Source organism: Equus asinus, chromosome 26, assembly GCF_041296235.1.
Source record: "Equus asinus isolate D_3611 breed Donkey chromosome 26, EquAss-T2T_v2, whole genome shotgun sequence".
Taxonomy (NCBI): Eukaryota; Metazoa; Chordata; class Mammalia; order Perissodactyla; family Equidae; genus Equus; species Equus asinus.
The window spans coordinates 34583898-34605291 of record NC_091815.1 but is presented as its reverse complement, the minus strand read 5'-3'; the positions used below and the strand labels follow the sequence as shown (position 1 = coordinate 34605291).

At 61.2% G+C, this 21394-nt stretch overlaps 1 protein-coding gene across 4 annotated transcripts in view; it reads left to right on the top strand.

Annotated features, from left to right (window-relative positions):
* SHANK1 (SH3 and multiple ankyrin repeat domains 1) overlaps positions 1 to 21394 on the top strand; it is a 46708-nt gene that overhangs the window by 1897 nt on the left and 23417 nt on the right. For 3 of the 4 annotated variants that reach the window (XR_011498422.1, XM_044758810.2, XM_070498613.1), the window contains exons 2-15: positions 971 to 1268; positions 1467 to 1670; positions 2203 to 2274; positions 3335 to 3443; positions 3529 to 3680; positions 5361 to 5528; positions 5978 to 6094; positions 10261 to 10338; positions 10579 to 10645; positions 11135 to 11465; positions 12323 to 12519; positions 15856 to 15969; positions 16146 to 16221; positions 16674 to 16703. Coding sequence is in view for 3 of the 4 variants with exons in the window: in XM_044758810.2 (XP_044614745.2) it covers positions 1011 to 1268; positions 1467 to 1670; positions 2203 to 2274; positions 3335 to 3443; positions 3529 to 3680; positions 5361 to 5528; positions 5978 to 6094; positions 10261 to 10338; positions 10579 to 10645; positions 11135 to 11465; positions 12323 to 12519; positions 15856 to 15969; positions 16146 to 16221; positions 16674 to 16703 (1973 nt within the window). In the remaining variant the exon portion in view is untranslated. The remainder of the gene's footprint in view (positions 1 to 970; positions 1269 to 1466; positions 1671 to 2202; positions 2275 to 3334; positions 3444 to 3528; positions 3681 to 5360; positions 5529 to 5977; positions 6095 to 10260; positions 10339 to 10578; positions 10646 to 11134; positions 11466 to 12322; positions 12520 to 15855; positions 15970 to 16145; positions 16222 to 16673; positions 16704 to 21394) is intronic. The other variant, XM_070498614.1, reaches the window with a different exon arrangement.

Here is a 21394-nt window from a genome sequence, read left to right as displayed (position 1 = left end):
TATAAGGCCACTTGAAGGGGTTAGAATAGTGGGGGGGTCTGGATGTGACCTCCCACCCTAGTCCTCCAGACCCGCACCCCACTCCTTAGCCTCCCTCCCAGCCCCCCAGTCTCCCTCAGAGTGGAGCCACCCGTACCAGGCAGTGGGATCCACCCACCCCAGTGCCCTCAGGTCATCAGCAGCCACCCCACACCAGCCCAGGCCACCGGACAGCCCTCCCAGGCCAGCCTCCCCACCCACCCACACACCTTCTCAAGATGCCCCCAACAACCTGCATAGGCTATCTCTTGGGACACTCCGTGCATGATGCTCTGCCCCATGACACCCCCATCTCAGTGCCCCTGGGACACCGATTCCCCAGCAGCCCTCTGCACACGTTGTCAGCCACACTTTGGTGAAGTCACCGGCTCCACCCGCTCCCCGGCACCACGCGGCCTCTGGCTCCTGTCGCCCCAGGCTCACGCATGGCACCTGGGTCTCCCCCTTACTACATCGCAGCCTCCCACCCCCAGCTCTCCAAGAAGAGAACAGGAGGGCCTCGGGTGAGGGGCCAGGCCGGGGCAGGAGGGCAGGGTGCCGGTGGGTCGTCCACCTGTCTGTCCTCAGCTAATTTTAGCTGCATCTTCCGTGGCCCGGCAAAGTGGGCCAGTAGCTCCCGCGGTGATTCTGCGGTTTCTGGGACACTGCCACGCTGGGTCAGCGGCAAAGTGGGGCGCAGGAGGGGTGGGGGGCTGCGAGCGGGGCCAAGGGCAAGCAAGGAGACATGTGTTGGCAGCGTGGCAGGGATGGGGGTGTGTGCGTGCGTGTAGAGGCGGCGGGAGTGTCTGGGGGTGTGTCCAGCCTCTTTCCTGCCTGCCACGGGCGGCTGTGTGTGGCGGCTGCCCTTGACCGCTTGTCCGCTGAGGGGTGCCTGTGGCCTCCGAGGGGTCCCGGGCTCCTAGTCTGACAGCCGCCCTCGGCCCCCCTGCAGCCGCCTGTGATGCTGCCGTCCCCCGTCGCCCCGTGGCCCCATGATGACCCACAGCCCCGCGTCAAGCGAGGACGAGGAACGCCACAGTGCCAGCGAGTGTCCCGAGGGCGGCTCAGAGTCCGACAGCTCCCCAGACGGGCCCGGGAGAGGCCCCCGGGGGACCCGGGGCCGGGGCAGCGGGGCACCTGGTAGCCTGGCCTCGGTTCGAGGCTTCCAGGGCCGCTCCATGTCTGTCCCGGACGACGCCCACTTCAGCATGATGGTCTTCCGGATTGGCATCCCGGACTTGCACCAGACAGTGAGTGACCACCCGGGGGCCGGCGGGGGACAGGGGCCCAGGCTGGCCCGAGGAGGCCTCTGATGCTGGGTGTCCCCCCCCAGCGGCCCCCATTTCCGGGCTCCCCCATGCTTCCCCAAGTCCCCCTCCTGTCCCCAGAATCACCCCCACTCAGTCCCCAACCACCTGAGGCTCCTCCCTCGTGGCCTCCCCCACCAGAAATGCCTCCGCTTCAACCCGGATGCCACCATCTGGACGGCCAAGCAGCAGGTGCTCTGCGCCCTGAGCGAGAGCCTGCAGGACGTGCTCAACTATGGGCTGTTCCAGCCCGCCACCTCGGGTCGCGACGCCAACTTCCTGGAGGAGGAGCGGCTGCTGAGGGAGTACCCCCAGTCCTTCGAGAAGGGGGTGCCCTACCTGGAGGTGAGGCCCACGGCCTTCCCAGCCCTGTCATGGAGGAGAGAAGGCGTGCCTGCCACGTGTCTGCCCCCTCCCCCTGTTTTTCTCCCGGCCAAGACCTGAGGGAGGGAAAACCTGGGGACCCTTCTGGATTTCGGGGCATCTAAGAATCAGAAAGAGTCAGAGAGGCCTGAGGTGAAATTATGGTCTGTTCTGCCTCTGACCAGTGAAGTGGCCTTGGGCAAGTCACTTCCCTGCTCCCATCTTCTTCTCGCCCATCAAATTGGGAAAGGATACCCAACTACAGTAGGTGTTCCAGAACATTCTCTGTGGGGTCCAGACTCCGACTCCTTCACGTGAGGGACTGCGGTCCACATGCCCCACAGCGGCCCGGCCCCCCTCTGCCCACCCAGCCCAGGCTCCACGGCTGTGCCCACCCTGAGCCTGAGCTGACCACCCCCCACCCCCTCCGCCCGGCTCAGAAGGTGGTCCGGCCTCCTGCGCAGCCCCTGAGTCTGAGCCTCTGTCTCTCCCCTCGCTTTGCCTCCGGCCTCAGTTCCGATACAAGACCCGAGTTTACAAACAGACCAACCTGGATGAGAAGCAGCTGGCCAAGTTGCACACGAAGGTGAGACAGTCTGGGGGCCGTTACTTCCTAGATCACCCTGCACCCTAAGACCTGGAGCCCCCTGCCCAACTACTGTCTCTCCCCAGCTCTTCCCTACAGCCCTCCATGCCACTCCCTAGCCCTTCTATTCCGCCTCCAGGGTCTCCCACAAAAGCCCCCCGTTATCCCCATCATAACCTGCTCTTAACTTCCCTCTTTGCCCCTCGTTGCTCTGCCCAGGCCCACACCACTCCACCTGGCCCCGACTTTCCTCATGCTTGGACTCTCCCATCTTATTTTCTGGGTCCCCCATATCCACTCAAGCTCCTTTCCTCTCCCCGCCCTTGGCCTGGACTCTGACATCCAACGTCCCTCTGCCCAGGGGCTATTTCCTAGGCACCACGCAGTCCCCCTTGTTCCATAGCCTGAATCGCCACCAGATCCAAGGATGCTCCCCTCCCCAGCCACATCTCTTCTCCTGGTACCTTGCCATCCCATCCTCGGACCATATGTCCCCTGTGTCTCCTCTGGGAGGTGGAAGGAAGCTGAGGGGGCTGCTTTGGTCAGAGGTAAAGCGAAGGATCCTTGACACGTGCAACAAAAGCCCCTCGTCCCTCCTCCTCCATGACCCCCTGTGCATTCGTCTTTGTCCTCCCCTAAATATTCCATCCTCCAGAACTGTGCTGTCCACCCCGGAAGCCACCGGCCACACACGGTCCCCCGAGCCCTTGCAGTGTGGCAGGTCCGAACTGAGCCATGCTGTGAGCGCCAAACAGACTCTGGATTGCGAAGACTCGGTACCCCCCCCCAAAAAAGTAAAATATCTTATTAATGTTTCATGGGAATTACCTGTTGATACGGTAATATTGTGGATGTGTTGGGTTAAAAAGCCACGTCATTAGAACAAATTTCAGTGCAATTGACACTTCCCCTTCGTTTTTATTTAAAGGTGGCTACTAGAGACGTTTTGATGTCGTGTGTGGCTCACTGTGTGTGGCCAGTGGACAGCGCTCCTTTGGATCCTGGCTTTTCTCCCTTGATCCCTGACCGGCCTGTCTTCTCTCTCTTGTCCATGGCTCAGACGGGGTTGAAGAAGTTTCTGGAATACGTGCAGCTCGGGACGTCCGACAAGGTGGCACGGCTGCTGGACAAGGGGCTGGACCCCAATTATCACGACTCGGATTCAGGAGGTAGAGAGGGGACCGGGGGCTTTGGGAACCCTGGGGAGCCTCGGGCACGGGGGCTACCTGTGACCGGCTTTTCCTGCCCCCTCAGAGACCCCCCTGACGCTGGCTGCCCAGACGGAAGGCTCCGTGGAGGTGATTCGAACCCTGTGCCTGGGTGGGGCCCACATCGACTTCCGGGCCCGGGATGGCATGACGGCACTGCACAAGGCTGCCTGCGCCCGTCACTGCCTGGCTCTCACGGTGAGGGGCCACACTCCCCCCGGGACCCTTTCCCAGAGACACGAGCTCAGAAACACCCCCAAATTGCTGTGTTTCCCATACAGACGGCACTGGGTGAATTGCCCCAGACCCTCCCTGCTCCTCCCCTCCATTGTCGCTCCTTCCATTGAATCCTCCTCAGACCCCCAGGTGCCCCCACCCTCCCCGGCTCACATCAGCTATAGCTGAGGTCCCGCGGACCCTTCCTCTACGCCCAGGTACATCATATGACTCTCCCAACACCCAGACTTTCTCCGTTGCCTCCCACCCAGTCAACACCAACCCTCCCTCTGTCTCCTTGAGGTCTAGATCCTCTTGGTGTCCCTTAAAATACAGAGTGAGCTCCTTGCTGTGCCCCCAGATAAAGACCCTCTTCCATACACACCGGGAAAACAGACCCCCCCCCCCGCCACTGCCTCCTCACCTAGCAGTTCCCTACCCCAAGGATGCTCCCTCACATGCACTTTCAACCCCCTCCCCCTGGACAGTGTCTGCAATGCGCTTTCCCAAAGAGAGAAACCCCATATACCCGCAAAACACATCCACGGAGTCAGCTCGCACCGTCTTATTTTAAAATATTCTTCCTCTCCCCCCGCCCAAGGCCCCTTGACCCCTCTTCACACACAAGTCAGGATCGACTGTCCCCAAAGATGCATAGCTGTTGGTAAACGCTCCACCCCACAGGTGCTCCAGCATAACAGACCCTCCCTTCTCTTCCCATTTCTTTCTTGAAAAACCCTAAATGCAGTCCATCGCCAGCCCTGGAGATCTGCCGTATGCCCCTGGAATGGGCAGACTCTATGTCCCCCCAGTGCACTCCCCTCCCTCAGACCCGGGCCCTGCTCGCACCCTGCCCCCAGCCTCTAGACCTGGGCTGTCTAGTCCTATAGCCACTAGCCACATGGGGCTGTTTAGGTTTAAGTTCATTCAAACGAACTAAATTGAAAACTCCTGTTCCTCAGGCTCCCTAGCCACATTCCAGTGCTCCGTAGCCCACAGGTGGCTGCCATATTGAATGGCGCAGTTGGAGACCGTCTCCATCTCCGCATGTTCTGTGCGACAGTGCTGCTGCAGGCTGTCCTCACACGGGGCCGCTGCCAACACTCTCTCCTGATAATGCTCGAAGCCACCAGCCTTCTGTGTCCAGAGCTGACCCTTGAGTGGGACCACTCTCTGCAACTGGGCCTCTGGCCCCAGTGAGGCTGGCCCTACTTGCCTTCACCCAAGCTTGCCCTCTCCCAGGCCAACTTCTGTGCCCCATCCTTGGGATCCTGGTCCTAATAACACCTCCCACTCAGCCAGGGGCCCTCCTGCATCCAGACTCCATTGTCCCATTTGTGCCCCACAAGCATCCTCCTGAGTTAGGGGGGGCATTGAGACGCTGAGCTCCATCAGTGACTTGTCCCAAGTCAGCCATGGAGAAGGGTGGGCAGGATGTCAGAGTGGGAGCATCCTCTGGAGGCATCTTCCCAGTCCCCTCATGGTTCACAGGGATGGGCGAGGCCCCGAGAGGGGAAGGGCCAGGCTCAAGGTCGCACAAGGGCGTCATGGCAGAAGGGGGACTGGCATTGGCCACTGTGGGTCACCCAGGACTCCCTGTCCCACTGAGTCTTCAGAATGAGCCAGTACGCGTGTGACTGTCATCTGTCTTTTCTCCCTTAGGCACTCCTTGATCTTGGGGGCTCCCCCAACTACAAGGATCGCCGGGGCCTGACCCCTCTGTTCCATACGGCTATGGTGGGGGGCGACCCCCGCTGCTGTGAGCTGCTCCTGTACAACAGGGCCCAGCTGGGCATAGCCGATGAGAACGGCTGGCAGGAAATCCACCAGGTGCTCCTGACTCGGCCAGGAGGGGCTGGGGCAGAGAGGGGGGTGCCTGGGCCCTGAGGGGGGCAGGGATCAGGGACCCTGGTCTGAGGGGCTGGGGATCCAGGCGCTGGAGTCCACACAGAGGGTGGGGGTGGTAGTAGCATGGTCCCCAAAGAGGAAAAGATGGGGGTGTGGACGCTGGGACCCTAAGGGGGCTTGGTGTGGAGATTAGAGACCTTGATCCGTGACATGGAGGGGGATGCTCTCTTGGACCTCTCGAGGGGCCCAGCCGGACACCCAGGCTTTGGAATGACTTGCGAAGCTGATGCCCTGGGCCCCTCTGCAGGATCAGGGGCTGAAAGAAGGAGGTGGGCGTGGGGCTGGCTTCCTGGACTCGAGGTGAAGGATGTCGACAGATGCTGTGTCCGGGAGGGTCTGATCCGGCCTCTCGGCTCCCTGTCCCCCCCCAGGCCTGCCAGCGAGGTCACTCTCAACACCTGGAACACCTGCTCTTCTACGGGGCTGAGCCCGGAGCCCAGAACGCCTCAGGGAACACGGCCTTGCACATCTGCGCCCTCTACAATAAGGTCTGCCCTACAGCGCCCGCCCAGGCCCGCCCAGCCTGCCTGCGCCCTCTGCTCCTTCACTGTTCCATCCATCCATCCATCCATCCATCCATCCATTCATTCATCAGATATTTCCTGGGCACCTTCCCTGGGTCAGGCCCGGAGCTGGCTGCTGAGGACCAAGTAGTGAGCGAGATGGACAGCCCCTCCCGCCAGGGGACAGACGTCCCTGTCATTAGACTCCAGAGTGTTCAGAGCGAAGTCACAGGGAATCTAGGCCCCTGTGGGAGCGCAGATCTGGGCTTGGGCTTGGGGCTGGGGTGGAGGTGGCACAGGTGGAGGACGTGCCACCTGTGCGGAGACGAGCAGGAGTCAGCCAAGTAGAAGAGGGGAGAATGGATGCTCCAGGCAGAGGGCACAGCCTGTGCGAAAAAACCAGAGGGAGACAGTCAGGTCTGTTACGGGAAGGGACAGGGGCTCCGTGGGTCCTATGTCCCATTTTGCAGGCTGTGGAACACCTACTGTGTGCTGGGGCGCATGGGGGCACGTGGGTACAGAGAGAAGGCCAAACCAGAGCCCCCCAGGGGACAAGAGTGTGTTGCCAGGGTTAGCAATTCAGGGCTGGGTGATGGTCCCCACCTGGGGAGTTCCGAGTGGAGCTGAGCTGTAAAAAGCTAGCAGGGGGTCTCAGGGACCTGCTCGGCTGCGCTGTGGCGGCCGGTTGTGGCTTTCAGCCTGATGACCCCAGTCCCTTTGTCACCCACACACCAGGCGATCCTGGACAGGTCAGCCCCTCTGAGCCTCCGTTTCCTCATGTTTCGCAAGGCTCCCTGTCCTTGGAGGGCTGCCTCGGGGGTTGAGGAGGACAGGGCCTGGCACGCTGCTGCTGATCCGACAGCGCCTTCTCCCCTCCTCCAGGAAGGCTTCCAAGACAGCCCCAGCCCCTTCTGCCTCATCGGAACTTGCCGTGCTGGGGACGTGGCAGGTAGCCACGTGCCGCCTCGTGGCAGCATGCGGTCTGCTCTGCTGAGGGGGAACTCAGTGTTTGTCAGACGCAACCAACACGGCGCTGTCACTTCCCTCCCCGGTGCCTCTGTCTCGCCTCCTCCCTGACACGGGCCTCATGCCCGGATCCCCTGCCTCCGCGGCCTGTGTGCACGGGCTGTGGGCAGACTGGGGCCCCCCAGACAAGCCCCGTCCCCTCTCTGAGGCTCTGTCCTCCCCTTGAAATGAGAATGACATCAGCTGATGGAAGGAGCCGAAAGATTGTGTGTATTAGTGCTCATATCTGGAAGGCAGCTGTAATGATAATGATTATTATTCTCGTTATTATCGGTCAGGAGACAGAAACCGTATCGTTAATTGGAACAGGGAAAATTCAGTATCAAGAATTCCATAGTGGGAGCAGTTACTCTTAGGTGAGCCATTTTCCTCCTGGAGCTTGCCCTTCTCATCTGTGAAACGGGCCAATAACACCACCGTGCAAAGAATGGAGGGGGGGAATGTTTTTGCTTCCTCTCGGCACGGTGCTTGATGAATAGATGCCTGACAAATGTGTGTTCTTATACTACTTCCCTCCCCTTGTCCTTTCTCCCAGACTTTAAGCTGCCCAAGGGCCAGAGCTGGGTCTGAGGGATTTCCTCCATCTCTGCTCCCCTGGCCTCCTGGCCTGCCCGTCCAGGCCCTGGTGGTAAAGGTCAGGTCCACGTCTAGGCTGTGAGCTCCTCGAGGGTGCTGGCTGAGTCTGATCCATCGCTCTGTCCCAAGGTTCCAGCGCTTAGTAGGCCTACACGCATCTTTGTTGAATGAGCGAGTGAGTGAATGAACCATGTGTTAGCCACTTTGAGTTTCCCCCCAAGCCCGCACAGCGCCCAGCTCAGAACGTTCAACAGGTCTTTGCTTCCAGACAGACTGAATGACTCAGTGAATGAATGAATGAATTGGGCACATGAATTTTGAAGGACTCCATTCACATCCTCCATCCTCATCCTTCTCTCGCACATTTCTTGAGCACCTACTGTGCGCCTGGATGTGAGATGAATGCGGCACGGCAGGCGCCTGCCCTCGGGAAGGTGGGGGGAGTTCGCAGTCTGGTGGAGGGGCGGACGTGGAAACAAATAATTGCAGTTCCGTGAGGTCAGGCTGAGACGCCAGGCAAGACGAGGTTCTTGAGGAGTTGAGAGAAGAGCTGGTTGAGCTGGTGGAGGTGCTGTGGTTCTGTGCCAGGCAAGGCGGCGGGGGCATGCAGATACGCAAAAACACGCAGCAAGTTAACAGTCTAGTTGAGGAGATGGCATGCACACACACACACACACACACACACTCAAAAACACACCCAGAAAATGAACTGGGCTCACTTTGCTATTCCAGTGACTGGCCCGGGCAATCAGAGCTGTGCGTTCACAGAAGATAGATCCCACACTAGGGTGGAAGGGCTGGGTTTGAGTCCTAGCCGCTCCACTCCCTGACTGTGTGACCTTGGGCACGGATTTGCCCTCTCTGAGCCTGTCCTGCAGGATGGGCCCATACAAGCATCCTGGGTGGGTTTGTCATGTGGAGAGGGTGAGACCAAGGAGGTGCTTGGTGAAGGCCGCTTAAATTAGCATCTGGGGGAGCTGGAGTGGAGTTGAGCTGGGGGCCGGGCTGGGTTTGGCCAGGCGGAGACAAAGGGGGCGGACAGCAACTGTTTACTGAATGGCGCTAGGCACTCTTCCAGGTGGCGGGGGCACAGACAAAGCTGTGGCCCTTTGAAACTGACAATGTGGCGGGAGGGTGGGGGGAGAGCTGCAAAAGAGACGAGTAAAATAGAAATGCAATTTCAGGGAGACAGTGTGATGAAGAAAATGAGCTAACACTGGCTTCAGAGAAGGCCTGGCACATAGCGAGCGTCACATCAATAAAAATGAACAAATCGAAATGAAGCAGGAAATGGAACAGAGGGTTATTTTCGACAGGGTGGTCAGAGAAGCCCTCTTCGGAGAGGTGGCATTTGAGCAAAAATCTGAATGAAGTGGGAAAGTGCTTCCACACAGAGGGAGCAGCAGGTGCTAAGGCCCTGGGGCAGGAGCGTGCCTGTCAGAGGAAGGAGCAGGCCAGGTTGGCTGGAGTATGCAAAGTGAGGGACGGTGGTAGAAGATGAAGTGGGTGAGGCCAGGCTGGCAGGGCAGGCAGATCACAGGGACCCTCCTAGGCCATAACAAGGACATTGGGTTTGATCCAAAAAGTAAGAGAGAGTGACATGCTGTGATGGACACTGGTCAGGAATTGATCTGGTTGTGGATGACGTCTCTACCCCCACAGCCCCCTTCCTTCTGGGTCTAGCAGAGTGTGTGATGAAGAACGAAGGCCCTGAGGTCAGGCAGACCTGGGTTTGAATCGTAGCGCCAAGAGTCACCAGCCACGTGACCTCGAGCTCCCCTTGAAGCCTTAGTTTGTGTGGCTGTAAAATGGGGACAGTAATTTCCATCTGGTGGAATTGTTGAGCGACTCAGTGAGCATCCGCCTCTGAGGGGCCGGCGTGCAACATAGTAATCCGTCCACGAGGTTTGCATCGGTGCCTCTCAACCGGGACACCTCTGCCCCCCGGGGGACATTTGGCAGTGTGTGCAGACATTATTGTTTGTTACCACTTGGGAGGGGGCTGCTACTGGCATCTGGTGGTAGATCCCAGGGATGCTGCCCGACCTCCCACAATGCACAGCGCGGCCCCCACGACAAAGCATCGTCGGGCCCCAGATGTCAGCAGTGCAGAGAAAGCCGGGCTCCGGTTAGCGCCATCCGATAGACTATAACACGAGTCACGTGTGTGATTTTAAACCTCCCAGGAGCCGCATGAAACAAAAAGGAGAGAAACCGGTGACATTAATTTAGTGGCATGTTTTATTTAACTCATTGTAGCCCAAAAGGTGATCATTTCAACACGTAACAATATAAAACCACGAAAGAGATTTAAATTATTTTTTTCCCCCGCTCAGTCCGTGAGACCCGGTGTGTGTGTTGTGCACACAGCAGCTCTCAGGTTGGACCGGCCGTGTTTCAAGGGCTCACAGGCCACACGTGGCGCGTGGGCTGCCGTCCAGGTTGGCGTTAGGTTGCTCCTGAAGTCCTCAGCGCGGTGCCCGTGTCCAGTTGTGCTCACCTCGATTGTGTGTTTCCTTTCACTCTGTGCCACCCACTGCCGCCCTCAGGAGACCTGCGCCAGGATCCTCCTCTATCGAGGGGCCAACAAGGATGTGAAGAATAACAACGGACAGACGCCCTTCCAGGTCTGGGGCCGCGGGGGCTGGAGGGGGGGACGGAGACCACAGAGGGGATGAGGGAGCGGGCCCCCCAGGAGTGCTGGGGACAGGCCGGTGGTCTGCGAGAGGGGGGAGGGCAAGGCTGCTGGGGTGAAGGTTTGGGTGGACGGGGGTGGAGGGAGCAGCCAGCCGGGACCTCACGGTATTTCTGCCTCCTTCTCTCTCGGCTGCCGCGGCCACCTCACCGGCCTGGACCCCTCGCTCCAGGTGGCGGTGATCGCTGGGAATTTTGAACTGGGGGAGCTGATCCGAAACCATCGAGAACAGGACGTGGGTGAGCCTGGTGGGGGAGCTGGGGCCGAGGGGAGAACCCGGGGTGTCTGACGTGGGTGGTGGGATGCGTGTCAGCAGACCTGATCTGGGGGCCAAGATGGGAACAAAAGAACCCTGGAGGGGGCCAGCCCGCTGGCAAGGCAGTTAGGTTCATGCACTCTGCTTCAGCAGCCTGGGGTTTGCGGGTTCGGATCCCCAGCACAGACCTAGCACCGCTCATCAAGCCCTGCTGTGGCAGCGTCCCACATAAAATAGAGGAAAATTGGCATAGATGTTAGCTCAGGGCCAATCTTCCTCACCAAAAAAACCCACCAAAAACCCACCCTAGAGGACTGTGAGTGTCTGAGGAGTGGGAGAGGGCGTGATTCTGGGACCCCCACTCTTTCTCATCTCTGTCTTTTTCCCCTCATGCCTCTTCCCCACTGTCTCTTCCCCCCACTCCCATCTCTGTCTCCCCCCCATCTGCCCCCCCACCACTGTGTCCTCTCAGTGCCCTTCCAGGAGTCCCCTAAGTACGCGGCCCGGCGACGGGGACCCCCAGGCGCAGGGCTGACGGTGCCCCCCGCGCTGCTGCGGGCCAACAGTGACACCAGCATGGCCCTGCCCGACTGGATGGTGTTCGCCGCCCCGGGGACCTCGTCCGCCGGGGCCCCCGGCCCTACCTCAGGGCCCCAGGGCCAGTCTCAGCCCTCGGCCCCCACCACCAAGCTCAGCAGTGGGACCCTCCGAAGTGCCAGCAGCCCCCGGGGTGCCCGGGCCCGCTCCCCATCCCGCGGGAGGCACCCCGAGGAGGCCAAGAGGCAGCCCCGTGGACGGCCCAGGTAGGGGAGGGCTCGGCCCTGGTCCCGCAGACCCCAACCCAACCAGATTCCCGCCTCAGAGCCCAACCCCTCCCCAGGCCAGCCCAGCTGTCCCACGTGTGGCTGGGCCCCCATCCGTCCATCGTCCCACCCCCGGGCCGCCACATCTCCCCTCCTTGAAGAGGGAGGTCATCATGAGCCACCATCATGCACCCACCCCCAGATGCACCAAAGGTTAGCTGAGCCCCAAAGTTTAGCCCCCCAAAAACATCAGTCCCAGCCCCTGAGGACAGACAGACAGACAGGGCGAGGTGAAAGGAAGCTGAATGGGGCGGGGGCAGGTGAGGGACTTGGGGAGAAGTGTCTGAGCTTGGAGATGAGGCCAGAGGAGGGGAGGATAGGCAGGGGGCATGCTGGGGAAGAGAGGCCAGGCTGGCTAGAGGAGGGCGGGAAGGGGGCGCTGTGGCCCGCCAGCGTGTCCTCAGGACGATGGTGGCGGGCTGGGAATGGCGGGCAGAGGAGTTGGACCCGACCCAGGAGGAAGCTGGGAGTCGCGAAGGCTCTCGAGCTGAGGCATGACACAGTCAGAGCTCAGCTTCAGGAAGCTGAATCAGGCTGAGCTTGCAGGACCGTGGGAGGGGGCAGAGCTGGAAGCCAGGAGGCAGAGGAGGGGGCTGGGGGCAGCAGCGGGCAGGCAGAGGGGACCCCCAGATGCCCTCTTCCCCCACCCCCCACCCCGGGACATCAGAGCTGGGAAACCTACTCAACTCCCCTCCCCCACCCTAATGCTCCATCTTCCCCCCCCAAGGACCCCTGTTCTCCCAGAGGTGCCCCCTCCCTCCGCTCTCCCCTGCCTCTCACACCCTCTGTGTATGCAGCTCCAGCGGGACGCCCCGAGAAGGGCCGGCTGGGGGCACCGGGGGCTCGGCGGGGGGCCCTGGGGGCTCCCTGGGCAGCCGAGGGAGGCGCCGGAAGCTGTACTCGGCGGTCCCCGGACGCTCCTTCATGGCCGTGAAGTCGTACCAGGCCCAAGCCGAGGGGGAAATCTCTCTGAGCAAGGGAGAAAAGATCAAAGGTAACGGCAGGGCCCGGGGTGAGGTGCTGTGGGCGAGGGTCGGGCAGGCGAGCTAAACCCGCAGGGAGGGGACCGTCGGTGACAGATGGTTCTCGAGCCCCTGGCATGCGCAGTGCACTGTGCAGACGTCAGAAGCTCCGAGATGCCCCTTCTGCCTTCGAGCAGCATAAAGTGTAGCTCAGAGGATGCTCAGGAGGCGGGGTGGAGGGGAAATGGGCATCGGTGGGACTCTGACGCCAGGCTGGGCACCCTCGAGCGCTCCCCCGTGTGGTCTCAGCTCACTCAGGCCGCCCTTGCAGGAGGCCGTCATGAGCCCTCCCGCAGTTGGAGGAGCAGAGCCTCACACAGGGGAAGCCCCATGCCCCAGGTCCCCAGTCCGAGCTCTCGGTCTTTCCTGTCACCTTGTGTGGAGCGTGAGGCCAGGGGCCTTGATGTCCCCTCCCGCCTCTCCCCGGTGTTGTCATCTGAGAAATGAGGTGATGCCCACTTCACGGGGCAAGGCCAGAGCCGGGGGCTCCCTAAGCGGCAGCTGCTGTTACTGGGGTTTGCCTCTCTTTGGTTTTCCCATCTTCCTCTGGAAAATGGGGCCAGCGGCCCCCAGGTTCCAACTTCGCAGGGCTGGACGTGTGTTCTTGGAGACAATGGTACTTTGGAGACGGGAAGCCCGCTGCCAACGCAGCAGTTCGTACGAGGTGGGGGAGCCATTCTCTGCCCTACTCGAGGCTGAGGCTGCCGGGGAGCCCAGGGGTGGAGCCGGGTGGTGTAGATGGAGAGCCAGGTTCAAATTCCAGCTCCACCACTTCCTAGCTGGGCGACCTCAGGCCAGTGACTTCTCTGGGCCTCAGTTTCCTTGTCTGTCAAATGGGACCCTTGTGAGGATGAAAAGAATCAGCTCACCTGAAGCGCTTAAGACAATGCTTCGCACAGAATAAGCGCCGGCCATCATTATCGCGGGCGGCCCCCACAATGGGGATGGGCACGTAGAGGAGAGAGAGACCCCGGCTGCCCGGGTCCTCCCAGAGGAGACAGAGCGTGAGAGGGGCCTTGAAGGATGTGTAGGGATCAGAACATCGGGCAGCTTGTGTCACTGCATCGGTGTTGTAGTCTCCCCACAGTCTGAGTTCCTGAAGGCGAGGTCACATGACATTGATGTCTGGGTCACCCGGGTCAGTTTAATGACCCAGCACCCCAGAGGCCTCAGTGCACATCTGCTGAGTGAATGAGTGAATGAATGAGCAAATGCAGGAGCTAACTGTGGGGGCTGCGGGTGGCATGCCTGGAAGAAGAGTGTGTGTGCATGCGTGCATAAGTGCATGTGTGTGCATGGGGGGCGAGGGTAGGTCTGTATTTTGGAGGATGAGAAAGAAGAAAAGGAAGCTGAGCCCAGGGCTGAGGGAGCTTCCGGGCAGGCACAAGGCCCTGGGCAGTATCTTCCACGGGTCTTTCTGAACTTCCAGCCCAGCACTTGTGTGCACTGCCCTCTTTTCACATCCTCCCTTTCGTTAAAAGACACTTAATTGCCTCAAGGCACGCCCACCTTCGCCATGTCCCTGAGCTCCGCTGCAGCCTGAGGAAGTAGCAGGTTCCCTCTGCCCTCAGCATCAAAGCCCAGCGCCTTCGAGGGGCCTGCACCCCCAAACCTCATCTCCTGCCATCTCCTTCACCCCCAGGTTCCAGGGACCTCGTCCTTCTCTCCACTCCTCACGTGCCCCCAGCCCCTTTCCACACCAAGCTCTTTGCACATGCTGTCCCTTCTGCCTGGAAAACCTTTCCTCCATCTCTTTGCCTCCTCAACCCCTAGGATCCTTCAGGTCTCAGCCTATGTGTCACGTCCTCTGGGACGCTTTCCTGGTTCCCCTTTGCCGTCAAATTTATTTACTCCCATCTGGCCTCTCTCCAAACACCCTGTCCTTTTTCCCTTGCATGCTGGCCTCAGTTTCCCATGCTGGGGTCCCCTATAGAGTTCCCCCTCTAACGGCCACCAGCGTGGAAGCTCTGTGAGGGCAGCAACCGCATTTATTCTGTCTGACGGCTCTGCCCGGTGTCTCACCTGATGTCTAACTCGTGACCGGCACTACATCAATATTTGTTCAGTGAATGAATGATTGACTCCAAGACCACCCGGCCAGGCACGGCAGAGCCAGCCCAGAGCCCACACCCCCGACACCCCGCGTCCTGCTCTTCCATGACCTTGGGCATCTCCTCAATTTCATTTCCCGGATCCTCTCCAGGCAGGCGGTTTGTGTAGGGTAAAGCATCAGAGGGCCCCGACTCACATCCTAGTGTGGCTTGAGCCATCTCAGAGCGAGAGACTTTTCTTTCTTTAGCCTCAGCTTCTTCACCTGTCAAATGGGAAGACGGTTGTTACCTCTCGGGGTCAGTGTGAGGAGGGAGCGAAGGAAGCATGGGCAGGGCCGAGTGGGGACAGAGCCGTGGAAGGCGCTGCGGAGATGGCCGGCGGTGTGTCTGTGGCGAGCATCCTCAGAAACAGCAGCCACAAAGAGCTTGAACAGAGAGGATGCAAGACATGAGTCACTCAGAGCATCTGTCCTGGAAACGGACGGAGCTGTGTTCAGATCCAGGCTCTGTCGGCTCCAAGCCGTAGAACCTTGGAGCAAATGGGCTCGGCTCTCTGAGCCTCAGTTTCCCCATCGGTAAAATGGGGACAATAAGAGCACCCTCTCCAAGGCTTCCGGTCCGGAGTGGGAGGTGGACGAACAGCTGGCCCTGCCATCCGTCATCATAGCTCAGCAGCCGGTGCAGCTGCACAGGGCGTGTGGCAGGCAGTCGGTAAACGTGTGCTGGATGGCTCAGGGGTCAGGGTGGCAGGAAAGGGACACCAGAGGAGGTGACTCTGATCTCTTCTCCCTTCTAGAGCTGGGGGAGCGACGGGAGGCAGAGGGAGGGGTCTGAGAGCAGATGACAAAAGGTTAAGGGGCAAGGAGACTTCGGGAAGTGGCAGGGGTGCTGATGGGGCTGTAGAACTGGTTCGAGGGCAATTACAGAACAACTGAGCTCTGACCCGTTACTGGGGGAGATGAGGGCCAGCTGTGGGACGTGGCCCTAACCTGTGCAGACCATGTCACGGGACACAGCCCTTTTCCCCAGTGCCTCCTGATGTCCCCATTGCATCCAGAAAGCTGGAACGCAGGAGTGACATGATTTGTTTCTCCCCGACCCCTCAGCCCTTCCGTGGACGTTTGTTAAGGATGCTCTTGGCATCCCTGTGCTCCGTGCTGGGAATCGTGGAAGGGCTGTGCGTGGACTGTGTTGCGGGCAGGGAGAGGGGCCACAGCATGGAAACGTTGAAGTTCTGTGTCCCTGCTCCCCACCCAGTGCTTAGCATCGGGGAAGGAGGCTTCTGGGAAGGCCAGGTCAAAGGTCGCATCGGCTGGTTCCCCTCTGACTGCCTGGAAGAGGTGGCAAACCGCTCCCAGGAGGCAAAGCAAGGTAATGAGAACTCCCCAGTGGTCCCCAGTCTACCCTGGGGTTCTCATGTCCCTTCCTTTCCCGCTTTCGAGGCAGGAGGGGTGCTGGGAGGCGGATGGGAAGGCTGGGGCTAGGGGTCTGGGGGTGGGCTCGCGGTTTCCAGAACCACGGTCCAAGGTTCTCTTGTCCCCCTGCAGAAAGCCGCAGTGACAAGGCAAAGAGACTCTTCCGGCATTATACTGTGGGTTCCTACGACAGCTTTGATACCCCAAGGTAAATGTCCTTACACCCTCGGGTGCCCCCACCCCAACCTCCCTTCACGTTCCACCTTTTAAATATTTCCACCATCTCTGCATCCCCTTTCTGGTCTGCTCCCTCGAAAGTTTGATGCAGGGGCGGGGGAAGGCAGAGTCTGCTTCAAACCACACAGCCCAACCCCAAACCAGCCTTGGGAGCCATTGAGATGGCCTGGCTTTGGGGCAGCGTGAGACCCACAGGGTGGATGGGGGCAGGGCGGGGGTGCCTGGGGGGCCCGTGTATATGGTTGGCTGGAGGTGCTGGTCTCTGTGCCCCATCTCTGTGCAGTCGTGTGCAACAGAAGTGTGTGCATTCCATGCCTTGGTGTGGGGAGGGGGGCGGGCAGAGCCGGGCCAGTCAGGGTGGAGGCGGGGAGAGGGGCACACTGACACCTTTCCCCTCCCTGGCCATTGGCTGACTTGCTTCAGAAGCTTGATGGATGGGATTGGCCCAGGGAGGTGAGAGGGCAGGGGAAGGGAGGGGACGGGTCAGGAATGGGAAGGAAGGGGTGCCTGGGGGTGTGTGGATGTGCGCGTGTGCACGATCAGAGCTGAAGTTTCCCCGTACGTGGACGTCTTACAGAGGCGAGCGTGCTTGCACAGATCCCCCCGCTGTGCTCTTACCCTCTTGCCCATGTGTCTCTGTGGGTGTGCATGACACGGGTCTGTGTGCATGTGTGGCTGGAGGCCCCTCGATGGACAGCCCTGTGCATACGCCCGCGACGGCAAGAGGGTCTGTCCCGCTCTCTAGAGATGGGTGCATCTGTGGCTCTCATTTATGGGTGCACGATTGTGGCTGATCGTGCGGCTGGCTCTGCACATCTATGTTTCCGTGAATCTGTGTGTTTGAGAATGAGGACAAGTGATGCAGAGATGTCAGTGTGTCCGCTCACCACGTGGGGACAGGTGGGTTTCTGCGCACGCCTGTCCCCCTCTCTGCATGTCACTGTGCGTGCCCATTAGCACATACAATTGTGTGCATGCATTTGCATTCCGCCGGGTTGATCCGGAATTTAGGACCGGGGGTGTCAGGAGAGGGGAGGGCAGAAGAGGGGAGGGCTCTAGGACTTGGGCTTCCAGAAAGGCAAGGCTGTGGGGGAGGGATGGTCATAACCTGGCTTCTGAAAGATGACGCCCTCCCCCGCTGCTCCCCCCATCCAGGGAAGGGTCTCCTTGTTCGTAGCATCCTTCCATTAAATGTGTCCAAACCTATGTGTCTGTGTTCTGGCCAGTGGGGATGGGCTGGGGGTGGGGGGGGGGGAGGCAGAAGAGGAATGACAACATGGGGACAGAGGGTGGGACTGGGGTGCCACCCTGCGCCCGGAGTGTCTGAGGCGCTTGACCACTGTGCGTGTTCACCTGGCACGTCTCCGGCTCTGGGCACCGGGTGAGTATCAAGGTCCCCCCGACTACCCCGAATCTCCCCGTCAACCTCTGCTTCTTGTCTCTGTCATTGTCTCTCTGGGTCTATCCTTGCCTTTGGTCTGGGTGTCACTTGCTCTACCAGCTGGATTGGGGGGTGGTCCCTCTTGGCCCTCAGTTTCTTCCTTCTCCGTCTGTCCTATCAGGTGCATTTCCTCCCCTTCCCCTGCACTCCTTGTGTCGGCTGCCATGTGCCGCTCTGTGAGTGGTGTGTCTCCTATCCCCCTCCTGCCTCCCCCCCTCCTCTCCCTGACCCTGTCTGCGGTGGCCTGGCTGCATCCCACTGGAGCTGTGCGGTCTCCTCCCAGCCTGTGCTGCCCTCTCTCCTCTCCCCGGGGGTCTGTGGCTCTCGTGTGAGCTGTGGCGTGTGTCTGTCCCTCTGCCTGGGCTTCTTTGGGGGGGAGGGGTGTCTCTCACTGTGCCCTGGGGCCCAGTCTGAACGTCTGGCCTTCCCCTCCAGACTGTGTTGGGGTGCGCTGTGTGTCGGTTTGCCGTGAGGGGGCTCCGTGTCCCCTCCTGGGGCCTCTCTCACCGCAGGGGTCCCTGCCCGAGGAAGTGGGGCGCAGTCGGTCCGCGCGCGTCCCTGCACGCGGTTGCGAGGCGTCTTGTGTGATGTTGTGCGTCCTTCTCCCCGCTCTCCATCGCTCTGCACCTGCGCGGGAGGGCTCTGGAGGGGGGAGGGGGGTTAAGGGGGGGCCCAGACCGGAAGTGCCTCCCCCTTCTCCTCCCCCCCCCGCCTCGCCCCTCCCCCTTCTCCCGCCAAGGGGGCCCCCGCGTTCCCCTCCCGGCCCCCTCCCCCCGCCCGGCGCAGGACGCCAAGGGGTTAAGCCGCCCGCCCGCCGCCCGCCCGCCTCCGGAGCTGTCCGCGGTGCTGAAGCCGGCGCCGTCCGCGGTCCTCGCGCTCCCGCCGCGGCCCGACCCCGCGCCCCGCGCCCCCGCGCCCCCCGGCATGTGAGCCCCCGGCCCTGCCCTCCCTCCCGCGGGAGGGAGCGCGCCCCCTCCCCCTCCCCCCTCCCGGCGCGGGTCAGCATGAGGCGGGGCCTGGGGGCCCGGACACGGGGGTTCGGCCGAGCGGGGACGGGGACGGGGACGCGGCGGCGGCGGCGGCGGCGGGGGCGGCCGGCACCGGGACCGGGGCCGGGGCCGGGGCCGCGGCGGCGATGGCTTTGTCTGCGGTCGGCGGCGGCGGGGGTCTCGGGGCCGGCCCCGGCGGGGGCTCCCTGCCGCAGCCGCCCCCCGCGCTCTCCTCCAGCTGGCCGGCCCTGGGGCCCCGGCGGCGCAGCGTCTGGTACATCTACAGGTAACGGAGCGCGCCGCCCCTCTTTTCCGCGGCCCGGCCGGGAGGCCCCGGCCCCGCTGGGACGACCCTGCCCCCCGCCGCTACCCCCCACCCCTGCGACTCCTCCCCCTCCCCCTCCCCCAAGCCTCCCCCCTCCGCCCCTCTCCCCCAACCTTCTCTCTGCGCTACATCCTTTTGGACCCCTCTGCTCAACCCTTCTCTCATCCTCCTCCCTGGGCCGCTTTCCCTGAGCCCCCCCAACACACACACACTCCTCAGCCCCCTCACAGGCCCTTCCAGGCCCCCTTCGGCCCTTCCTCCAAGACCTTCCCATCACTCAGGCTCTGCAAACAGACCCCACTCGCCCTTTCTGCCGCCCTTAGTGCCCTCACTCTGTGGGGCCCTCCCCGTGGGGACCACGGTGGCTTCCCCTCCGGCGCCAACACCCCAGGCCCCTGTTCCTCTGATTCCGTACACCCCTTCACGAGTTAGCAAGTCCCCCCATTCATACCCCTCTCTCCCATTCACAGTCATTCCCCCCCATCACACACGCATCCCGCCCCCGGCCTCCCCTCCCCTCCTCTTTTTCCGCTGCGTGTCACTGTGCGACTGTGCGTGTGTCGGTGTGGCTATATCAATGTGCGTGCGTGTGTGTGTGACTGCCTGCAGCCGAGTGTGTCTGCGTGTGTGTGCGCGTATGTGTGAGAGATAGAAAGAAGAATAGAGAGATGGTGGGCTCCCAGCCCACCCCCCAGCTGTGTCCATCTGTGTGTCCCTGTTTGACGGCGTCTGTCTCTGTGTGTGACTTGGAGCGACAGAGAGGCTGTCTGGGGACTGTGTGTGTGTGTGTGTGTGATGGAGTGGGTCTGTCCCAGGGACTGCGGCTGTGTTTCCCAACACCCACCCTCCCATGCCAGACCTGTCCCCTCCCCCACAGGCCCCCCTTGGCCAGTCTTTCCGTGTGTTTCTGTCCCCATGTGCCCCTCTCCCTGCCCCCGGGGGGTCTGTGCCTGTGTGGGGCACGTGGACTGAGCTACGGCTGAGCTTCTGCATGGGGAACTGCGTCTGCTTGTGTGTGCCACTTCTCAGCATGGGAGGGGGCCGGCTTCCCCGAGTGGGGGCCTCTGTGCACGCCATGGAGAGGCCCATGGAGATGGGGACACGGGGAGGGGCTGAGTACCGGAGAGGGCGCCATGTACAGCAGCAGGCTCTGGGCTGTGGGATCCTGGGTGTGTGAGAGGGACCTTCGGGGTGGGGGTGGGGGGGAGTGGACTTTACTGCAGTCTCTGTGTGTGGGATCCGGTGAACAAGAGCTGGCTGCTGAGCTCCAGAGGCCGCTCAGGGTCGCCGAGGGATGGCCTGGGGGAGAGCATTGTGTGTGCCCCTGCAGGGCAGGTAGTCAGCAGTACAGAGCATGAATGGGGTGCCGCGTGGGTAGCAAATACCGGGGCAGGGGGTGGGGTTAGAGGGTCGGGGAGGAGAGTGGCTGGATGAGAATGGAACAGGGGAGAGTGGGAGACGCTGAAGTGGGGGGAAACGGAGCACAGAGGGTGCGTGGCATGTGCGGAGCAATGGGGTAAGGAGGGGATGCAGGAAACGTGGAGAGGATTTGGGGGTGGGGATTCAGGCTGTACTGAGAGGGCAGGAGAGGATGCGGGGAATGTAAATGAAATGCAGCTGCAAGCAAAAGGAGCCAGAAGGGTGTGTGATGGAGTGAGTGGAGGATGCAAAAGTAGGAAGAGCTTCCACGGATGAGAAGGGAGGGGACCGGGGAGTCTGAAAGGAACTTAGGGTGCTGTAGGGGACGCCGTGGAGTTATGGACAGAGGTGCGAGAGGATGTGGGAGGAATGGAGGCCAAGGGAGGGGGGAGAGGTCACAGAAGTCTGAGGTCACAGAATTCGGATGAGGGCACTTTGGGAAAAGGGATGAGGGGCGTGCAGGCAAAGGGTAGGGGGAGGGACAGCCCCATGGGGTACGATGAGGACGTGCGGAGGGACAGAGGGCTGATGCTGGTGGGTGAGGGTGATGTGGAGCTTTCAAATGAGCAGGGAGGGGAGGGGCATCCACAGGGGTGGGAGGGAGGGAGTATAGAGTTGCAAGAAGCTGTGGGGGCAAGAGGACAGTGGAGAAGTTCTCGGGGAACGTGGTGGGATGAGGGAGACCCCACATCTAGCCCGGGGTTGGGTGAGACAGTCACGGGAGTGGGGAGAGAGAGGAGCATGTCCAGGATGGGGATGCTGGAGAGGGACGGACTGATGGGGTGCTGCGATGACCTGGGGGTGTTTGCGTATTATTGGGGTGTCGGGGTTGCCTGTGGGGATTCGAATCTTGGCTGAGGCACTTTTCTAGCTGGTGTGATCTTGAGCAAGTTATTTCTCTGTGCCTCAGCTTCCTCATCTATAAAATGGGAACTGTCCGCCCCGCCCAGGGGTGTCGTGAAGACTGAAT